The 22802-nt window shown below is 46.3% G+C and overlaps 1 protein-coding gene across 3 annotated transcripts in view; it reads left to right on the top strand.

Moving 5' to 3' along the window:
* The window catches only part of LOC119459204 (cytochrome P450 2C31), a 273595-nt gene that overhangs the window by 201427 nt on the left and 49366 nt on the right, over positions 1-22802 (top strand). The window contains exons 2-3 of one of the 3 annotated variants that reach the window (XM_049671234.1): positions 9988-10055; positions 10769-10893. The exons of 1 other annotated variant lie outside the window; for it this stretch is intronic. In XM_049671234.1, coding sequence (XP_049527191.1) covers positions 9988-10055; positions 10769-10893 — 193 coding nt within the window. Of the gene's footprint in view, positions 1-9814; positions 10056-10768; positions 10894-22802 lie in introns of all 3 variants that reach the window. One more of the 3 variants, XM_049671233.1, reaches the window with a different exon arrangement.

Raw genomic sequence — 22802 nt, 5'->3', positions numbered from 1 at the left:
TACCGGGGCATCAGCCACGCACTCGGTCAGGTCAACGCAACCGCGAGGCATCGGCACTCGTGGCACACGCAACGCTTCGGACGAGCCCCGACGCGGACTCAACAAGAACTTCAAACCGACGTCCGTAAGAACCCGCACTTCCATATTGCGATGCAATTAGGCCGGGGCCAGGGTGGCCAGATTTTGAAGAGTCAGTGCTAGGACTGACCGAGAGACATTAAGGCGAAGCTAGGCTCCGAAACCAAGATAGAGTGTTAGTCGTTCCTTGTTTACGTGAGCATTTTTTTGGTAGTTGTGTATTTAGTCGGAGTTTTGCATTTTCTATTGATTAAGCATTTTCGTTGAGGTATGCCTTTAGTTTTGTGTTCCTCGTGTTGTTACCGTTCTTGTACATATTAAATCCTTGTTTGCTGTGCTGCCGAACGTCTCTCCTCCATCGAGAGTAGCGCATGTACGCAACTCTCCCGCTCCGAAAAAAGTAGAAGGTGACAGCAACAGAATTATGTTTTCCCATATATTTGAATGAAAAACCGATGCTATCGTAACTGTGCGTTGTGTGTAAGTCGTACTTCACGAATTTTCTCACGCATTCGCAATTGCGCCTGGCGGAGGGCCTACAAGTATAAAGATGAATGAGGATGAATATCAAAAACAGCTGAAAAAAAAGGCTTTGTCTTTCAGTTTCCGGGTAACAGAATTACGTTTTATCCTATATTGGTATTAGAATCAGAAACTATCATGTCTGTAGCTTGTCGGTAAGTCGTACTTTGCACATTTTCTGACGAAATTTACTTTTAAACACTAATTTAGTTAAATGAGGCACTTGCGCTTGGCGGACGGCCTAGACGAATGAGTATGTATGCAGCACTTCCGCACATGTGCGGGCGCGCGTGAGGTAGGTCGCTTGTGGTGGTGCTGGTATAACGTCGTCGGCCAGTTGCGGTGGTGGTACTTGTCTGGCGCCTGCACCAGCTTCGCTTTAGATCCACTTTCACAGCGAGGAATGGAGGCAAACTTTTTCGCCATTGTAGAGCGGAACATCACCGCGGGCACATACCTAGTTACCCAGTTTGGCGTCAAAGACATTCATTGAAGAGTGACGCACACCTACGAACATACCGGCGTCTGCGTCAGCAGGCGTTTGGTGTTGTGCGACACCACGGACCCGAGCACATGAGGGTTGGACCCTCCCACGTTTAACCGTGCGTGGCTTAGCCGTGTCCTGGGAAAAGGGGATCCTGGGGGTTGAGTCGATGCTGAGTGCTTGGACCTTTATGGCCCCTCGGCGGAGGCAACACACCCCTTTGGCCTCGGCTTCAAGTAGACGGCACTCCCGGACTGACCCATCCGGGAGAAATCGGTAGTTGCCTTTTCCTATCCTCCTCTCCCACCTTCGTCTTTCTCTCTTACTTTTAATCTGTCCTGTCTTCTCCTCTCTTCTATATTCCTTCCGATCTTCTTGGCAGCGAGGGTTAACCCTGTGTGAGTAGCCTGCCTAGGTTATTTCATATTCGGTTATAGTGGTGACGTACAGCTGGCGTCTGCAGGGCCTATGTTTACAGGCACTGCAGCGTCCCCTAGTAGGACTCCATGGTGGGAGGCTGGCGTTTCTGCCGAAACATGAATATTTTTTGGCTAATTCTTTTCCCGCGCTTTCTGATTGCCCCCAAAAGAGGGGGCGCACCGAAGAAGTTTTTAAATTTTTTGGCCGACAAGTTGAAAGCTTTCCACGCTACCACGTGGTACACAGTGAGAAAACTGAAAAGACCGTGAGAGTGATCTCACCCTTTATCGTTGCAAAGACTCTGACAGAAACTATAGGACCAGGTTACAAGGCGACGAGGATGGCCAGCGGTGACCTCCTCCTGGAACTCCGCGATAAGAAACATCATGATAAACTACAGAATCTAGTGTCGTTTGGCGACTTTCCTGTGACTGTGACCCCGCACCGCACAATGAACATCACCCGCGGTGTTATTTATGATGACGACCTGTTGGAGCTCACCGAAGATGAACTTTTGGAAGGATTCAAAGAGCAAAATGTTTTGACTGTAAAACGAATCAAGATGAGGCGCGATGGCAAGGAGCTAAAGACAAAACATATAATCCTTACTTTTGGTTCTAGTGTTCTACCCGAGACCATTGAAGCCGGATACATTAAATTATGTGTCAGACCATATGTGCCAAACCCTCTTCGATGCTTCAAATGCCAAAGATTCGGCCACAGTTCGCAGAACTGCCGAGGCCGCAGACTTGTGCGAAATGCAGTGCAACTGAGCATCTCTCAGAATCATGCGAAAACTCTCTCCACTGTGTGAACTGTGATGGGGAGCACGCCGCATACTCGCGGTCGTGCCCATCCTGGAAAAAAGAAAAACATTGTAACAATTAAAGTAAAGGAAAATCGAACGCTCAAGGAGGCATGCAGGCGGGTATGCTACCTGCCAAAGAAAACCTTTGCCGAAGTGGCGCGTGAGGGGGCAGCGTCGCAACGGCTTCCGGCGGCTGTCCGGCCCACACACAGTGAGCCGGCAGGTACGCCATCCGCCCCCCCCCCCCCACCCCCGGCGGCTGCAGCTCGCGCTGCTCCGCCAACTCACAAGAAGGGGCCATCGACCTCCGGGCTGGTGGCCTCAAGCGCCTCGTCCCTCGAAACGAGGCCTTCCGGTCAAAACAACCGCTCGCAAGAGCGCGTGTCCAGCGCCTCGCAAGAGGCAATGGACGCAACAACCTGCCAGACAGCGCCGCAAGCGCCAAAGGAGCCGCGAGAATCTCGCGATCGCTCCAAAAAAGAAAAAGCCCGCATCACAGGGCCAGACAAGGGCTCTGTAAGGTAAATTAGGCTCTTTTTTAAACACACAGCAAAAAAAACACTTCCAGCATGACTACACAAATAATACAATGGAACGTCAGAGGACTCCTACACAACCTCGATGACGTCAAAGAAATCCTACACAGGTTTAATCCTAAGGTGCTCTGTGTTCAAGAGACACACCTTAAATCTACACAATCAAACCTTCTCCGGCCAATACGCCATTTTTCGTAAAGACCGCGATGACACAGTCGTGTCTTCCGGTGGTGTGGCTATTGTAGTCGATAGAGGTATTGCCTGCCGGGAATTAAAACTTCGTACGCCCCTAGAGGCAGTTCCTGTCCGAGGGGTGTTGTTTGACAAGCTGATCACTATCAGCACTATATGCATCCCTCCCAATTATCAACTACATAAAACTGAATTTAAAACTAAATAAATGAACTTCCGGAGTCATACATAGTTCTCGGAGATTTCAACGCACATAACACCTTGTGGGGAGACTCGCGTTGTGATGGAAGAGGTCCCCTAACTGAAAATTTTCTTTTTTCCTCAGGAGCATGTTTACTTAATAGGAAAGAGCCAACGTACTACAGCGTGGTGCATAATTCATACTCCTCTATAGATTTGAGTATCGTGTCGAGTACACTAATTCCGTACCTGCAGTGGTCCGTTCTGAAGAACCCCTTTGGGAGCGACCACTTTCCAATTATACTAAGCTTAATAAAACAAGATGGTTACTCGCCCCATGTTCCCCGATTGAAGGTTGACTCTGCTAACTGGCAACTTTTTAAAGAAATAACATATTTAGGCCGGGATGACATTGCCTCTCTTAACATAGACGAGGTTGTGGCGTATATAACCAGTTTCATCACCGACGCTGCAGAAAGGTGCATACAACAAACTAATGGACTAGCTGATAGGCGTCGCCTGCCTTGGTGGAACGAGGAATGCCAAAAAGCACGTAAAAAAAATAAGGCCTGGGGATTGTTTCGCAACTCCCCAACAGCCGAAAACTTCATTAATTTTATACAAGCGAAATCGCAGGGCAGGAGAGCGCGCAGACGCGCTAAAAGAGAGAGCTGGGAAAAGTACATCTCCAGCATAAATTCGTACACCGCTGAAACGAAAGTCTGGAATAGGGTAAATAAATTAATAGGTCGGGAGTAACATCCCCTACCCTTAGTAAATAGCCAAGGTGATAGCCTGGAAGACCAGGCGGATAGTCTAGGCAAACACTTCGAATATGTATCGAGTGAATCGCACTATACACAATCTTTCCTGAAGTTCAAAGAACGCGAAGAGCGGCAGCCCCTTAATCGCAAAGGTTCATCAAATGAGGCTCACAACCGACCATTCAGCTTAGCCGAACTTAAAGCATCTCTCGCTTGTTGCAACAACTCGGCGCCAGGTGGCGACCGTATCATCTACGAAATGATTAGGTACTTACACCCCGAAACACTGACAACACTCCTCTCTCTCTCTTCATTGCCATGTGGGCGGCTGGATATATTCCTTCCTTGTTGAAAGAAGCCATAGTCATCCCGATTCTTCAACAAGGCAAGGACCCGTCTTTAGCTAGCAGCTACAGGCCAATAGCGCTAACAAGCTGCCTGTGCAAGTTGTATGAAAAAATGGTAAACCGGCGCCTAATCTGTTTCCTAGAAAATGACAAAATACTAGACCCCTTCCAGTGTGGCTTCCGAGAAGGTAGGTCAACAATAGACCACCTTGTTCGCATCGAGGCAAACATCCGAGATGCGTTTATACATAAACAGTTATTACTTTCGGTCTTTCTAGATCTAGAGAAAGCGTACGACACGACATGGCGCTTCGGGATTCTGCGAGATCTTTCCTCGATGGGGGTCCGTGGAAATATGTTAAACACAGTCGAAAGCTACTTGTCTAACCGGACGTTTCGCGTAAGAGTGGGCAATGCTTTATCTAGAACATTCACCCAGGAGGCTGGCGTGCCACAAGGGGGTGTGCTTAGTTGCACACGCTTTATTGTAAAAATGAACTCCCTGTATACGGTTATTCCACGCAGCATGTTTTATTCTGTGTATGTCGATGATGTACAGATAGGTTTCAAATCATGCTACATTGCTATCTGCGAACGACTGGTACAGCTAGGATAAAACAAACTGTCTAAATGGGCTGATGTAAATGGATTTAAAATAAATGCAAAGAAAAGTACGTGCATACTTTTCTCAAACAAAAGAGGCATGACACCAGTGCCAAATCTCACGATTAATCAATAGGAACTATCCGTGAGCAGTGAACATAAATTCCTGGGAATAATTCTAGACTCGAAGCTTACCTTTATCCCCCATCTTAAATATTTGAAGGCAAGGTGTCTGAAGACGATGAACCTTTTAAAAATTTTGTCGCGCGCAACATGGGGTAGTGACCGAAAATGCCTACTGAACTTGTACAACAGTCTTGTCCGCTCACGCCTTGATTACGAAGCTATAATTTATAATTCCGCAACGCCAAGTGCATTAAAAATTCTAGACCCCGTTCACCATCTGGGCATCCGCCTCGCAACCGGTGCTTTCCGAACAAGTCCGATCCACAGCCTCTACGTAGAGTCGAATCAGTGGTCACTTCATCTGCAGCGTTCATATAATAGTTTTACATATTTTCTTAGAGTACACGCGAACATTGAACATCCCTCTTATTCAACCATAAACGACATGACCACTGCCACACTCTACCAAAATCGACCGGCATCGAGAAAACCGTTCTCTTTGCGTGTGAGGAATCTTAGTGAGGAAATGGGAGTTCCATTGCTTGAACACTGTCTTATGGCTCCAGCGAAACTGTTACCGCCGTGGCAGTGGCAGCTCATAGAGTGTGACACATCATTCGTGGAGTTCACTAAGAACGCACCAGAGGCACATATCAGAATGCATTTCCTTGAACTCCAGTCCAAGTACACATGCACAGAGTTTTATACTGACGCTTCTAAGTCACGTGACGGGGTGTCGTATGCAGCCGTCGGCCCATCCTTCTCGGAATCCGGTGTACTCCACCCGGAAGCAAGTATCTTTACGGCTGAGGCCTATGCACTATTGTCAGCTGTGAGGCATATAAGGAAATCTAAACTTCAAAAATCAATCATATTTACAGACTCTCTAAGTGTCGTAAACGCTTTAAAGTCACCCTGTAAACAGAAAAATCCTATACTCATTGAGCTCTATTCCGTACTGTGTAGAGCGTATGTATCTAACCAGCATATCATTATATGCTGGGTGCCTGGCCATAGAAGCATTGAGGGTAATGTGCTAGCTGACCGAATGGCTACGTCAATAACATCGCACGCTACTAATCCTACAGCTGGCGTTTCTGCAACAGATTTGAAACATTTCTTCCGTAAGAAATTGCGAAGCCATTGGCAATGTCTGTGGGATGCAGAAACAAATAATAAGCTTCACTTGATTAAGCCACAGTTAGGTTTCCGGCCCTCCGCAACGAGAACACGGCGAACTGATGTCCTGTTCTGTCGCCTCAGAATAGGTCATACATTTGGCACCCATAGTTTTTTGTTGACCGGGGATGAACCACCAACCTGTGGTAGATGTGGTGAGAGGCTAACCGTCCTGCACGTTCTCCTGGAGTGTCGGGATGCCGAAGCAGAGAGAAAAAAACATTTCCCTTTAGCTTACAGCTATCATGTCCCTCTGCATCCCAGTATGTTTCTTGGTGACGAACCGCTGTTTAGCACTAAAGCAGTCCTCGCTTTCTTAAATGACGTGGTACTGCATGTTATAAGCCCAATAAATGCATAGCGCATTCTCCCTCCAGAAGATGCTGCTGTGATAGTTGTTTTGTATAAGCACATGCCTCCAGGCCCTTGTGGTTCAAGGGCTCGTTTAGGCAGTAGTGCTTCTTTCCAACTACTACATCTTAAATATGTTAAATATCGTGTCATTCTTTCTCAGTGCATTCTTCATTTCATAGTACACCTCAATTGTCATTGCCATGATTTTAGTGCATGTGTATTTTACGCATTTTACAGCAATTATTTTTAGGCCCCTTTACAGCCACACTTCATCTACTTCTCAGAATTCATCGTTCCACTGCACACTTACAAACACTGGCATGGCGCTGTTTGGCCATAACTGGCCCTTGCGCCATAAAACACCACACATCATCATCATCACCGACGCACATACCCAGTCACCCAAGTAGGCATCACATAAGTTCAGTGAAGACCAGCACAGACCGAGTACCGACCGAATTCCGCACCTACAGTGACCCATGTCGAGGAGAAAGAGGTTCGTTGAAGAGCTGAACATATGTACACGTTGCCCCCCTACTCAGTGACCAAAGTTAACTCAACGTTTGGTTTTGAAATCTGTTCCCTCAGCACGCCAGCCCCAATGAACCATTCATTTCGTTCATTTGGACCATCATTCGAGCACTGTCAACGATGGTCAAACCATTTCACCATGGACTACCCAGTCAACAAATCTGGCGGGAATGAGAGAGTTGCGGACCGACACACGAAGAGACATATATCAAATTCAATGATGTTCGCAAATAATGCTAATCCCAATAATGTGGCATGTAATTCGCCTATGGGATTGTTGCTGCATTTATGCTATTCTTTGAGTTGCCCACGCACAGCTGACCCATATCGTACGCGGCAATTTTTGATATTTATCTACACGGATTCCCGGGTGGCGGTCAGTGCCTTCGCCACGGGTTCGGTCTCGAGGGAAGCGGCCTCCCTACTTTGCGGCAGGAGCGTCTCCCCCCACGTCATCACTTGGTTCCCGGCCCACATGGGGCCTCAGGTCTCCACCGTTATCCCAGTCTAGCCAGGGTCAGCAGGTACACAGACTCGTTCGAGCCCGATTGTCCGGATTGCGGCGATTCCTTTGGCACTTTAGAACACATGCGCTGGCGGTGTCCCTCGTTACGGGACCACGATAATCTAACCATGAAAGAAGAGTGGGTGGAGGCTCTCAAGAGCTCGGACCTCACCGCTCAGCTACGGGCTGGCCAGAGGGCCCGCGACGCGGCGGTCAGGCACGGCCTGCCCGTCCCAACGTGGGAGCGGCCCGCGGTGGCTCCTCACTCGTAATGGGTTCTCGGAGTCGCTCCTCAGGATCTAAAATAAAGTTCATTGCCTGCCTGCCTATCTTTGGCAAGCAGCTCACCAGTGTCACAATTGGTTGCTCACTCAGACGCGTATCTAGCCGCTAGCTGCTATTGCTTTGCGATGCAAAGATAGACGCCCTGCAAAGCCAATTCCAACGTTTGGTTGGAGATTAAAGTCTTTTGATTCTTGTCCAGCATGCTTGAGATGAACACTGCGGTGGCGCACAACTGGAAATTAGGGTTGACTTTCGTTTTATATTTGGGGAGTTATCTTTTAAATGCGAGGGAAACAACAGCCGCACTAGAGATATCCTGCCGGAAACAGTTAAACTGAGTTAACTTTGAACGATTACGAAGAAATAAATTCCAATAAAAATTGGAACAGTCTGCAAATTGCTCTTAAAGCACTTTGTTGGTTTCATCCTCATAAAACAATAGCTTCTTCTAACAAAAAGAACAACGCTTGATGGGACAGCCTATATATCGTCATTTCGTTTACACCTTATGAATAGAGTTATGAACGCAAAGATGCAGTGTAATGTGCACCATGTCCGAATCTGGAAAAGCCACAACTAACAGAGGGGTCCGGAGCCATATCCCAAAATATATATGCCATAAATTGGATTGGACGGTTTATTGTGCGTAGGTAACCCTTGTCTACAACTGTAATTTATGTTTTCCACATGTGTTTTGTCCCCTAAACTAAGATGTAGTCGGTGATGCTGACGCTATATTTGCTATCCAACTAATGCCTGAATAGATAGTTCAGGAAGCAATAAACGATATGGTTGTGGCTTCCTCAGGGCTATAGGTTTGAGGCAGTTAAATAGCTAGTAAGGAACGATTCCTTAATGCGGCTTTAGTGGTGTCTATATCGGTGCCCTAAAAAACACCCAAACACGGGCATTGCCATACGTTTCCTTTTCTGTGCACAAACGCCAACTCATCGCTTTGAATTACATGACATTTTGCTTGCATTGCAACATTGCTTGGGGAACCCTGTATTTTTTATCATTGCAACTGACTCTCTGGCAATACAATGTTACAAATTTATAAGCTGATTACTTGTTACCTCTTCCCACGTATCGTGCATGCGAATCCCCCCTCCTCCACCCCACCTTGTGGCGTAGTGGCTTTGTTGTGGCACTGCTAAGCACGAGGGCACGGGATAAAAACTCTACTGAGGCGGCCGGATCTCGACGGAGGCGAAATGTACCCAATGCCATACCATTGCACGTTGCATCCAATGCAGCACTCATGTAGTTTGCATAGGGTGCACGTTAAAAATCCCAGCTGGTGGAAATTATTATGTAGTTCTCCGGTTCGGCATGACTCATAATCCTATCGTGTTCTCCGGAATTAACTTTTCAAGCATGCAATCGTAGTCTGCCTGCTCAGTCCAGGCTAAAGAATTATTTATGCTTTTGTTTTCGTCCTGTTCAGTTTTGAACACGCATGATTGAAGTCTGCCTACCACGCATTGCCGATTAAAGTCAAACGTATTTTGACCGACCTGTGTACCTTGTATTTTTATGCAGTATAAAGCTATTATTTATAGCATTACCAATCGCCTCATAATCATCATTATCGTTAAGCCAGATTATGGCAGCTTAGCACGAGGTGGCGGTCCGCATTACCAGCCGTGGCGGCCACAGCCCGACTAGGTGGAATGCGAAAACGTCCTTGAGCCTAGGTTTAGCACGTAACCACAGGTGATCATATTTTATCCGGGTCTTTTAGCCACGGTGCCCGTCAAACCCTCTGTGTTGTGTACTCATAATAATAATTATACTTTGAACGACAAAAGTCGAGCTTACTATCAATACCTTTCCAAGTAATTATCTAAAAATAATAAAAAACCGCGATTTTTTCTCTATCTGCGATATCTTTGCACAGGAGGCTTGAGGAAGGCGACTGCCATGGTAGTCATCTTAGTGACGTCGATATTGGCGGGTCTCTTATGGGCAGTAATTCAATTCCTGCACGAGTTTCTCCTGCGACGACGTGCTCCTCCTGGGACCAGGCTTCCCCCCATGCCACCCGCGAGCATTTGGTCGGGGCACAATGAGCTTTACGACATCAACTTCCACTGCAACAGTGCCATCGAATGGGGGAAGAAGTATGGACCAGTCATCAGGTACGCAAGAGAAGGCTAAAAGTTTAAAAACGTAGGCGCTTGTGGGATGTATTACACAGAATTAATGTGATTTCCGTACATTGATGTACTGCAGAAAGAGAGCGATCTAACATTTTTTATTTGCCTTATTTATTCTTGAGTGAACACAATGGTCAACGCAAACATAAAATGTCCGAAAAATCATGCCTGATTCTCGCAGAAATATGAAGAAATTATGTAGTGTATGCCTTTAAAATGGGGCTTAGTGACCACCATATATTTGTGTTGTAAGCTTTTCGAGACCTCAAGAGTCATTTCGTGTGCGTGAACTTGCCATGAACACCTCTGGCGAAAAGGTTAGGTATGTCTTTTTTATTTTTTTATTACCGAATGTCATTCTGAAGCTAGAGTACGCGGCTCCAAGTTCACATATTAGCCTAAAAGACTGAAAATTTCAAGTTATAAATTCTTTTTTCAAATAGATAAAGGCCTCTTAAGAGACAAGCGTGATCTTGAAATGAAAATTTGTAATATTTCTCTCATAAAAACGTTCAAAAGGAAATAAAAAATATACGAAAATGTTTTCGTAAAGTCAGCTTATGCAAGCTTACGTTCAAAGCACAAGCTTACGTTCAAAATGAACAAAAAAATATCGACATTGTCATGTCCCACACATTTAACACCAATTTTAGGCAATGCGAGAATAATGTCAGTTCTTCTCTTCTGACTTTCAGACTAAGGAAGAACTTGAGGACCATCGTTCTGCTAAACGACTTGGAAAGTATTAAGAAATTCTGCAACACGAAAGAACTGTTGTGCCACTCCACGGTGTTTACGTTATTTCGAGAAAATAACCAAGGTAATTTGTATGCGTCTATAGAAAACATACTTTCAAGTGCGCACACCCTTTTTGCTGATTCCTTTGCGCAAAAACGGGGCTATGAGAAGTGATTATATCGTAGCCATCATCAGCGAATTTGTTTACAGTGCAGGACGATGGCCTAGCCCGAAATTCTCACATTACGACTGCCTTCCGCCGTCTAACGCCACGTTATGCTGGCAAATTTCCTAATTTCATTACACCGCACACTCATCTGCCATCGTCGAATGCTCTTCTTTGGCATTCACTCTGTCGCTGTATTAGGCCAGTTCCTATCTGCCACACACACAAAATGGCCTGCCCATCTCCATTTGTATATCTTAAACCTCCAATATAAAATTGTTAGGACGCTTAAGCTTCGCTTTAAAGAATGGAACGCGATAGCATTCAAAGATCCCTGACTGCTACTCACGGTTCCCGGTGACTGCAGCTTATGCAACCGTAATCGTTACTGGCAAACACTGGCGGCGAACCCTATGCACGTAGGTGAGCTTTCTGGTGGAAACGCGGCCTCTTGCGTGGGCCGATCCCGGAGACAGTGCACAACCACGCCAAAAAATTGCATCATTTTGAGGTTTCCGTATTTGGCTCGCACTTATATTTATTTCACTCCGAGTGGGTGATTTGTTTTATTCCGAGGAATAGCTTTGCCAAGAATATGAGCAACATTAACGATAGAATGGTGTGCCATACCTAAACGTGGTTGGGGATGATATTCTCGGCCGTGGGAGCCAATGCCAACGCGGACGCCGGATTTTCTGCGACACGGCGCCCTAAAAGCTGTCGCGTTTATATCCGGTACAGTCGTTGGATTCATAACCATCACCACTGTCTTCATGCCTGTTAACTTTACGTCTATCATTCTTCGTTCCATCGCTTGTTGCGTGATCTTTAAATTCTCCTAAAGCATGGTAGTAAACAACCAAATTTCTCCTCCATGTTTTAGTAACGGTAAATTGCCTTGACTGCAGATTTTCAAAGGCAGTGTTAAGTTACTGCTCATGACGTGGTAAACAAATTGTGGCGTTTTACCTGCCAAAACCACGATCTGATTATGAGGCACGCTGTAGTGGGGGACTCCGGAAATTTGGACCACCTGGGGTTATTTAACGTGCACCTAAATCTAAGAACACGGGTGTTTTCGGATTTCGCTCCCATCGAAATGCGGCCGCCGTGGCCGGGATTCGATTCCGCGACCTCCTGCCCCGCAGCCCAACACCATAGCCACTAAGATGACGTGGTAACGCGTGCCCGTATGTGCTTCGCAGCATACGCATGCCTCAGTCGTTAGGCTGAAGCGTCAGCGCAGCAACTCATGTCTTCTTCACAACATTGGCCCCCGCGGAAAAGCGGAGCCGTCCTGGTTGCTCAAAATGTCGTGGTAAGAGTGGGCCGTAATAGGCATTCAAGTGACTGACATCGACGATGTTTCTGTCATGGCAACAATGCTCTGGGGACGGTGTCAGTGTTTGAACTCCGCAATTGACGTGATAATAGCCGGTGATGATGCGGTACGGCCGGTGATGTACAGACTGAGCCGCTTGAGAGGAGTGAGATAAATTTTGGGAGGAACTCAAAGCCAAACGAGGGCACCCGGAGAAAAAGCAATACGTTGGTCCCAATCATGTCTCAGTTTTCTAGTGCCGTATTTTTCAGTCGTCGGTGGAGGGACCAGCTGCCGAAAGTCCTCAGAGTACTTGGTGACATCAGAAATCAGCGTGCATTCGGTGGATTCAGGAGTGTAGGGCAGCATACCTAGCGTCGAACGCCCTAGATGGCTGGCACCCGCAGAAGAGGAACAGTTTGGAAGACGCTTGAGCTTCGCTTTTAAGAGTGGAACACGATAGCATTCAAAGATCCCTCACTGCTACTCATGGCTCCCGACGACTGCAGCTTATGCAACCATAATGGTTACTGGCAAATACTGGCGGCGAACGCTATGCACGTAGGCGAGCTTTCTGGTGGTAACGCGGCCTCTTTCATGGGCTGATCCTGGAGATGGTGCACAACTGCGCCAAATGAATTACATCATTTTTCAGGTTTCCGTATTTCTTTCTCACTTTTAATATTTCAGTCTGAGAAGATTTAACATAAAAGACATGCACTGTGGTTGTTTTCTTTCATGGCATTTGTTTGTGGATTGTCATTCTGAAAATTCCGAGGAATTGCTTTGCTAAGACTGCAAGACAAGATATGAGCAACATTAATGATAGAATGGTGTGGCATACCTAGACGTGGTTGGGGATGATTTTCTCGGCCGCGGGCGCCAATGCCGACGCCGACACCGGATTTTCTTCGACACGGGGCACGAAACGCTATCGCATAAAAAAGTGGTAGCTTTCGTACTGGCGTTGCACCGAAAGGAATGTCGGCGTCCCAATTGTTCTGGTTTGATGCGATGTACATTATCATCATATCACCAAGATAGTGGTTGAAGCGTTCGGTTAAATCATTGTTGTTTACGAATGTCAGGCGGTTTCCTGCTATGCACGGCGTTACACTGGGTCATCAAGGATAGAGTAACATCGCACCAGAAAACACGTCTACTCTCACTCAAAAGTGCACGGACAGTATCGTACCAGAGGGCGAGCTTGCGCGGGATCCAAAACGAACTTCTCGCTGTTGCTGTGGATAAAGCTGTAGGATGGCGTAACGCGTGAGATGGTCTACGCCGAAAATGATCCACCTGATTCCTGAAGTGATGAAGCGAAGCATGCCATAAAGGTGAATACTGACCCTATCAAATCGACGCACTGGCCAATGCCGAAGCTGAAGTTTTCTGGCCGAGCGCTGAGGTGCAGCCTTGTGTTGCTGCCAGCGGTGCAAAGATGATTATTCGTGCACATAAAGGTGTGCTACCCGATACTACCCGCGAGTAGCATTGCTGATGGAGACATGTGTGGTTCTTTAGCACGCCGGTGTGAGCGCTTTTAGGAACAATGTTGTAATCAGGGGGTTTCCGCGCGCATGTGGCGCGGCTTCACCACAGCGTCTACCGACCATCACGCACTTAATAACTGGGATAAGGAAGCTTATGTCGAGCAGCGGAAGTGGAAAGTTTTGCGACGAAGTGCTATATTTTGAGTGGAAAACTAGGCACGAATTACTATAAAAAGAGAACAAGGAACAGACGAGGAGGAGCACGGTGTTTATCCCTGAGTTATGTGCTCTCATATTTCCACTCAGCCTGTCAGACAAACTAGCGCAAGAGTCAATCCTTCTGGATCGCTCTACAGACTAGATGAGCTTATGCAGCAGCCAGGAATTCACCGCCTGCGCGCCACGGTGACGTTCAGTAGCAGGAGCGTTGTGGGAACACCCTGCTACACAGTAGCCGTTGCAGTGCTAATCATTTAAGGAGCGGAAACACCGCGAGCGGTGTGTTTGAATACCAATCAATCCGCTTCTGCTGAACGCATTCACTCTAAAAACTAGGGATTGTATCGCAAGAGTGAAGGGGCCGATTTACTCTTCAAGGCATTGTTTTACTCTCGCAAAATGTCGGGTGGAATGAAATGCATTGCTCACTCTATCCGCCGCGAGAGAGTGAAATGTTATTTCCACTCCGCCCACCTGAGAGAGAGAGGGAGAGAGTGGAATGCCCGTTCCACTCTTGCGGCAACAGAGAGCAAAACGTAGCATATACAGCTGCTTAAACTGCATGAGGCTGGTCGGGAACATGGCGACGTATTGCTGACGCAGGTTGAGCAAAGAGTGCATCGTTTTTCTTGTAAGAGAACAGACATCTAGCGCGTAAACTGGTGCGGAGATCAGCGCACTACTTTTTGTTTCGGAGTCGCCCTACCGCGGGCCCACACAACATCGCGAAACAGCATAGTGCCGGAGAAACACGGTCCGTTCAGTGGGCAGTGTTGCGAGGTCGGACAAGGCCAAAGCTAGAGAAATTGTTGCCCAACTGTAGCCAAACACAAAAAACAGCAAAACATCTCGTAGCCAAATATAGCCATTTTTATTTGCAGTTTTATCTGTGTGAACATTTTCACATTCGGCTGCGGCAATCGTTTTTTGCACAACCCGTCAAAACAAAATGTCCATGCTGCTGTGGGGGTTGACCCTTGACCTCAACAACAGCAACATCATGTTTGTACTATATTGCGCTAGAATGTTCTAGCTCACTATACTTGCACACAGAACACTTTTTGGTTGCCGCCGGAAGCTCTCAAGATCCAGCGAATCGCTGCAGAGGGCGGAATCGCAGTGCTTTTATGACAGATAGTATCAAGTGATTTTTAGTTATTTGCAGTAGTATTAAGTGCGAACTCTGTTTTTAGCTGTCGTGAGCAGAAAATAATGTTCAGCATCATAGACCTGTCAAGTGACCTCTGCCTAAAGCGTAGAACAAGTTCAGCTATCCAGCGGTCTGCGACGGCGACGCGCCCACGGCTTCTTTTGTATGAGCCAAAACCAGTCTTTCGCGCTATGATATCTCGCGTTATTTGTCTCTTTGTCCTATCATGTTCTCACGCTTCTTCTTTTTTAATTAGCTCGGCCCGGGTTAGCTGGTACATGCTCTATATTTTGTCATTTAAATCAAGCTGGCGGCCACCTTAGGTCTCTAGCACGGCATAAAAAAGTGACAGACAACAGATGCCACTCACTGTAAGCGAAGCTTTAAAATATTACTGCTCAAAACGGCACACCAGTGTAAGAAGCGCACATATGTTTTCGGAGACGAGCACGTCGCGAACATAACTCGCTCGAAATTGTAAAAGCCACAACAGCGCACAAAAAGCAAAGGCAAACAACAAACTTGTAACAGTACGTGAAACGTGAAAACCGGTTACGGTGAAAAAGCAAACTATGTTAATGTGCTAATAATAACCGCATCATCCACATCAATAACATCAAACACTTGCCTTTGCTTCCAGTTGTCGACAAATTCGACTTCGCCCTGCCATCTGCTAGCCGCCTGGTTAGCTCAGATGGTAGAGCGGCTGCCCCGGAAAGGCGGTGGTCCCGGGTTCGAGTCCCGGACCAGGACGAATTTTTCTTCGACTGCGAGACTTTCTTTCGAGGAACCCGGTTGGGTTTCCATTGTAGCAAATTGCTACATTTGGGTGGATGTCTCAGTTTCCCTTTAATAATAATCATGACTGCTGGGGTTTCACAGGCCACCATCACAATATTATTTGGAGGCATGACGCAGTGGGCGACTCCGGATTAATTTTGACCACCTGAGGTTCTTTAACATGCACCTAAATCTAAGTACACGGGTGTTCCTGCATTTCGCCTCGATCGAAAGGCGGCCGCCGTGGTCGGGAATCAAACCCGCGTCTTCGAGCCAGCAGCGTGACACCTCACCTGCCAAGCTAACACAGTGAGTAATGTTCACGTGACGTGGTGCACTGATGTCATCGTGGGAAACATGTTTCGATATTAGCACAACGAGTACCTGCATCTGTGACGTTACAGGCAAACCATCTATAAGTAAAAGTACCAGGACCCGCCTTTGAGCTCAGGGTTTTGCTCCCATTCTTTTTAATACTTTCTCGCATACTTGGCCCACTTCCATATGGTTCGATTTTCATATCCGAGGAGGATCCGATCTTAACTCCAACCTATCGAAATCAATCTCGAATGTAAGCACGAACAAAAATTAATCTCGCAGTGAAAGGAAAATGGCAGTAAAGCTTAACGTGAGAAACGTGGAGCAGGTTGAGAGCTGTGCCCTGCGCGATACTTCACCCAAAAGGCCATGGCCATGAACCCACTGGAGCGTGTCTTCTACCCGTGCTACCCTTCTTTCATGTTGGCGCCACGATTGTCCGACGGCCCCGACCCGGTGTTATTGCTCTCCCTTCCTGAGCTTAGCCATGTTAATACAGTGTACTGTGAAAAACCCTGCACTCCTAGGCTCGTCCCAATGGCCGGGGGTCGGGTGTCCTACGGTGAAGCGGGATGTAAGTTTAAGTGCATCAAAGATCAAAGCCACTGGCTCGGACAACGTCGCGGAGATGGGTGGGTGGGTAGTGGGCATTTCGCGCACGCACACACGTACAACGGCGCTGACGGCTCAGCCAGCAATACATAGCCTTCTATATTTCTCTCTACTCAATCAGAGCCACCTCTGCAGCGTGGATTAGGGCGCCACTTATAGCCCAAACAAAGCCAACTCGCAGATTTTCAGTAGCCCAAATATAGCCACATAGCCAACTCGTCCAAGTCGACGCCAAAATTTTGCTTCTGTAGCCCAATTTGGCTATATATAGCCAAAGCTGGCAACACTGACTGCGGGCAGGCACGGGCAGGCTCGGGCAGGCGGCGGGCACCAAGGCCATCCAAGAAAAACCTTGTGTCAGCCACGTTTCACCGCAGCGAAAAGAAGACAGTCGTTCATTGTTCGGTGGATTTGACAACAAATTCTCCACGGTAAGTGATTTCTAACTAAAGTGACACATTCTGCGTATATGACATGCTATCGTCAGGCAATGATCGCGAAGTTAAGCCGCCACGATTGGCAACAGACTAGGTATGCGTGCTGCGTCATTCGATGTCAATAAAGCCAGTCATCGCGATGACTGCATGTGATTTTATCACTTACCGCTATCCGTAACAGCTTTGAAATTCGCAAACGCTGAGTCAACCATGGTGTGTTCAATAAAAAGTGAGGCGCGGCGTCGCATAAAAAGGTTTCTTCATCAGCCTATAATTACGTGCTCATGCGGGTCGTGCTTAGCGTGCGTTTTATTAGTCTGAATTTATTCAGTTTGGCAGTCTACGGTGCGCGGAGCGTTGTTTAACTAAGGAGTTACATAAAAAAAGGCGTCAGCTTGTTGGGGGCATGCTTTTGTTTTATTACGGCACGCGCTTGATAGTGAGTTTCGCCCATGGGTAATGTGCGGCCAGTGAAGTTACGTGCAGCGCTAGCGCCAGTTAGAAACTTGCCGCTGGCATGCAGCTGCACGCTGCGTGAGGTCAGTTTGGCGCGTATTGTTAAACTGCCTGAATACGCATTGGCAACCTATTAAATGGTTGTGAATTTATGTCTGATCTTTTGTCTCCTGTTGCGGTTTTCGAGCACGGTGCGAATGTGAACAGGCACTTTGTGTATGGACTCGGTGACTGGTCAAGCGGCGAGTTATGCACTGGAATCGAATATAATGACTACTGTTGTAGGATTACAGTGGCAGGGACGTTCTACATTGTTGCTATTGGCTCGGTCTCCACGTTTAGTGTTTTCGATATGCCTGTGCATTTGCTATTATGAATGGGCACGCAAGAATTATGTCGTATAAATGGCTAAATCAACCTTCCTCTGTGGGTTTCAAGCGTAGGCTGCGCATTTTGCTATTGCAGGGCAGATTGAATCGTATTTACTGCCTTGATATTTTTAGTCGAGAAATAAACTGTCAAAGTAAAATGTTGCCTTGCAGTTTACCAGTCGTTTGTCATGCACAAACTATGAGTTGGTCTAATAAACTGATCACCTTGGTCTAACTGGAGCTTTTGCATGCCTTCAAGGGTGTAAAATGCTAGATATAAACTGCAGCAAGAGTCGAGTCCGTCAAAAATGAACCCCACTGCGTAGCTCATAAATGAAAATAAGTTAATTCATGCCTTTACAAAGCTCAGATGGAGGCCACAGTGAACTGCTTCTTGTTATTATTGAAATGTGGTCAAGCTTGCCATAACAGGCTTTGCTACCCCTTCTGTTATTCACACTCAGTAATATCCATTGAACTAGAGGACCATGTTGTCGTGCCTACTAAAGACATGATCCTCAAATTATGGCTTGTGCAGTGTGATAACCAGAGCGGGGGCAACGTGGGCACGTGTCTACGATGTGTCACAAGCGGTGTTGATGACACATCTCAAATCGTCAAACAGCTATGCGCTGTTTGCTTTTTGGTAGGTTACATAGAAACCACACGCTTCACTGTTCAGTTAAATGCCTGCAGATTTGAGTACTTCATAGTGTAACCAGCTTCAATTACAGCATAATCAGAGCGTACAGAGTTGGGAACAGAAGTTTGACGGGTTTCTTCAAAGGTGGTTTAACTGCTTTTCTTGTCATGTCGTGTCATTCTTCTAGCGCCACATTTGCGTTATTGTTGGCCACTTGTGTACGCCGAGTGCAGTCTTTATACTTTGCTTAACTGCACTCGCTATGTTCCCTTTACTTTCACGGCTGATTTCTTTTGTTTTAGATAAGCTAAAAGGCCGAATTCTCTTCAGGAATTATATTTGTTGATAACGTCGGAAATGAGATGCAGACACTACCACCACTGCTCTCTCCCCTAGAGGAGGGGATGCGTTTACGAAGTGTGCCAACAATGACCAGTATTCTATTTTAGTAGAAGTTTTGTAACAATGGTGCTGGACTGAGCCCTGCCGGCCAGTTTTCTTTTTTTCTTTCCTTAAGTCTAAAAATTGAAATCGGTTTGGCAGTTGACTATTACAGTTATTTACATGTCTCACATGCTTTACAGGAGACGTTCCCTTTTTCCTTGACTGTGTTTACATGGTTTCACGATATTTCCGTGTGTTCATTTCCGCTCACAATATTTTCAGGCACCCGAACTCAAGAAGGCAGCGGCAAGAACAAAATGGTGTCAAGGAGGCAGCTCAGTACGACTCCCCATGGTACGGAGGAGCACATTCCAAAGCACCAAAATGCGTTGCCGTGGAATTTAGACGAGAAAACTAAAATGTTGATATACTGGGTGCGCCATGTAACTAAATGGCATAAAAGCTTTTAAAAGACAGTATGTCACCCAAATATGAAAGTTCTGACACGTTCTTGGCACTCACCTTGACTTAGTAATTTTTGTAAGATCTCTGATGGGCAAGTCAAGATAAAGTATGCTCCTGGAGACATGCACGTAGGAGCAAGTGTCATTGAAAAGTTAGAAATATGTTTTGATAAACAGCTGATTAGATTTGCTACAAGAGACTACTTTTTGCCTGGCCTCTCAGCAGATTTATGCAGGTGACAAAAAAGAGTGGTACAATGAAATTGTAGATTCGCTTAATGAAATTAGACTTACAATGAGCAGGGTAGCTGCGGTGCAAAAGCTCATGCTTGGTTTGCTGCTAACATAGTTTAACACCACACAAATGTAAGGGAGCAAATACAAACTATTGGTATTCTGAATTTTAAGGGATTGCATGAAGCAGGTACATTTTCATGTCTTCTCTTTTATCTATTTTTATGCCAAATTTCATAAGAATGGCTTCCCTAATAGGGTTGAAGAAAGCGGGAGCATTAGGGCAGAGCACTTAAGCTATGAGGCGTTGTTGTTTACGTACGTGCTCAAGGGATCAGTTCATTATTACCGCTTGGACCTCTGGAAGCAGGAGCGAGGCCTTTGATGGTTGCATACACCGCATTGCGCGCTTTAGGTCTTGATTAAAAGCCGCACAGTCACTTTCAATTGGAATATAATTTGACACATATAAAATTGATGAATCTCCTTCTATGACCCTCAACCATGTGCTTTTGGTGGGTATTTGAGATTTTGATGAGGGTGACTAATCTACTTGTCAGCCAAGTTTGCAAGTGGAAGCAGGGATGTGTTCAATGGAAACTGTGAGAGCATCAGCGTGGAACACTTGTTCAGCGATTGATCGATGTTAAAATGTAATAGACCAAAAAGAAAAACACCTTAGATTGATGGCTTTTGCAGGCGAAAGTTTTATAAGGCAAAATGAATTTAGTGCATTTTTGTGCATAGTAAATTTCTGTGCTTAAGATTGAGTGCACAGTCAGGTGAGGAATAATGCAATGAGTGTTCCCAGTGGTTAACGAGCAATGGCGCCTAGGTTTTCATGCAATTCTTCGCCAAGTATTATGCATTCCAACTAGCATGGCTGTCAACATCGGTCATGTACTCATGACTTGCTAAGCTTACATTTCCACTATCCAACCAAATACACATTTTATGAGCATTTTAACAACCTTTAATGACGATTGGAAGAACTGATGATGGCATTACAATGTATTCTCTACGCCTGTGTTCCTGTGTTCCCTTGAAGCTGTGCAAGGCTTACAACTTGTCCTATTAGTAACCCACGAAAGAGGAGTATATGAGCTGAAAGAATGAACTGGGGAATGCCTGGTTTATGCTCTTGCTCAAATAAACCAAAAAAATAAAAAGGGGTGTCCAATACACAAGTTGAAATTCGGTGCTGTCCCCATTCTGACTTTAGTTATAGTTGAAATCGCCCAGAGATAAATGTTATTAACATGTGTACAATCTCAGTGGCTATACAATGAAGCTCCAATCTCTCTGTACCCGAAAAATTAAATTTCATAATTCGACAAGGTCAAATTAGTTGATATTGACGCGTGACACGTCTTGGGTGTCAACTTCGCTGGTGCAGTGTTTGTGAAGCGAATGGCTCTGTGAAAACATTCATTGGAGAATTTACCTGTGCTGTAGTGTGAGCTGTTCACTTAGAGTTTTTGACACGACTATGAATTCCTTTTTTTTTGGACCTTCGTCCATTTTTTTCGAGCTGTGGTTTGCCATGTGTAATTTATTCTGACAATTATTTAACGTTTAAGGCAGCCTATCGCGAACTTAAGCTGCCATATGGACTTCTACATGATGTTCAGGTACAGAGCTTTTGTGTCATGCGTGACGCGTGACAATACCTGCTCAAAGCATATCATGGTTTCGAATGGGATGCATGGTCTCATTTGCATCAGCAAAACGTTTTTTGATTGTCATACAACAGTGATGTCATTAACCAACACTTAGCACTAGATATATGCAAATTGGTCAGCGCAAGTGCTGTGGGCACTTATTTGTTTTGTAGCGAAGCGTTGGAACCCTGAAGTGGGTCGTCCACTCCAGCGCCTTGAAGTGGGTATCCTTCTCCAGTACCTTCTAGTGGGTCGTTTTCTTCGAATCTAGAGCGCCGCTCGTGCTGAGAGTCTGTGCTACGCTTTTTGGACAGTCGCCCTTACGCTACTTCAAGTGCCGTCCAATAAACATCTCTATAAATTGGTGGAAGTGTACCCTCAAACCGCTCCGAAACCCCTTCGATGCCCCTGGAGCTTCGATCCCGTGCACTACCATCTGCCATGCCGCAAGACGCCTCCCAGCAAACGCCTCCTCCCGCACCACCCGCATGTCCCGGTGTCCCTCGTCAACGCGACCCACCTATCTTCACTGGCGCGGATAGCACCTACGTGGAGGACTGGCTCACTATCTACGAGCGCGTGAGTGTACCCAACAAATGGCACGAGGTCGGAAAATTGAGCAACTTGGTATTTTACCTGGCGGGAGTAGCAAGTCTGTGATACAACAACCACGAATCCGATTTCCCGACCTGGGGTGCTATGCAGGATGCCCCGAGTTTGGCGAAACTCGAGATCTTCACGAGCTCTGGCGACGCCCCAAGATCAAAGAGCAAATGGTAACAAGACGAAGTTTGTCCATCGGCACGCCTCCAGTTTCATTGGTTAATCTAGATTCACTCTGGGTGGCTATTATCCCTTGGGCGTTGCCATATGGGCGGTCGACAAACTGGGGCTCACGTGATCATACGGTCGGTGCATGGTTGTGCCTTCTTTCACTTGTTTGTCGTTCCACCGAGTGCAATACAGGCACAAGCAAGTTATAAAATAAATTCATTTAGTAAAATATTATTAGTCACATTAACGTGGGTTATAAGCATTTTAATGTTTCCACGATGTACACGGAATGTGTACTAGACTAATTTGTATTTAAATACGTTTCGCGTTATGCCACGAGGGGACGCTCGCCCCCTCTTGTTTTTTCTGGATTCGATTGGCACGGCTCGATACGTGCTTGCTCTAGCATTTCCGAGCACCGATTGGTGTGCGCTTGCTTTTCTCACTGGGTTTCCAACAGATCGCTCGTTGCTCCTTTGCTCTAGATTCGATTGGTGCGGCTCGC

This window comes from Dermacentor silvarum, chromosome 7 (assembly GCF_013339745.2).
Source record: "Dermacentor silvarum isolate Dsil-2018 chromosome 7, BIME_Dsil_1.4, whole genome shotgun sequence".
NCBI classification, from domain to species: domain Eukaryota; kingdom Metazoa; phylum Arthropoda; class Arachnida; order Ixodida; family Ixodidae; genus Dermacentor; species Dermacentor silvarum.
The sequence above is the reverse complement of the archived record's forward strand: the minus strand, read 5'-3'. Positions and strand labels throughout refer to the sequence as shown.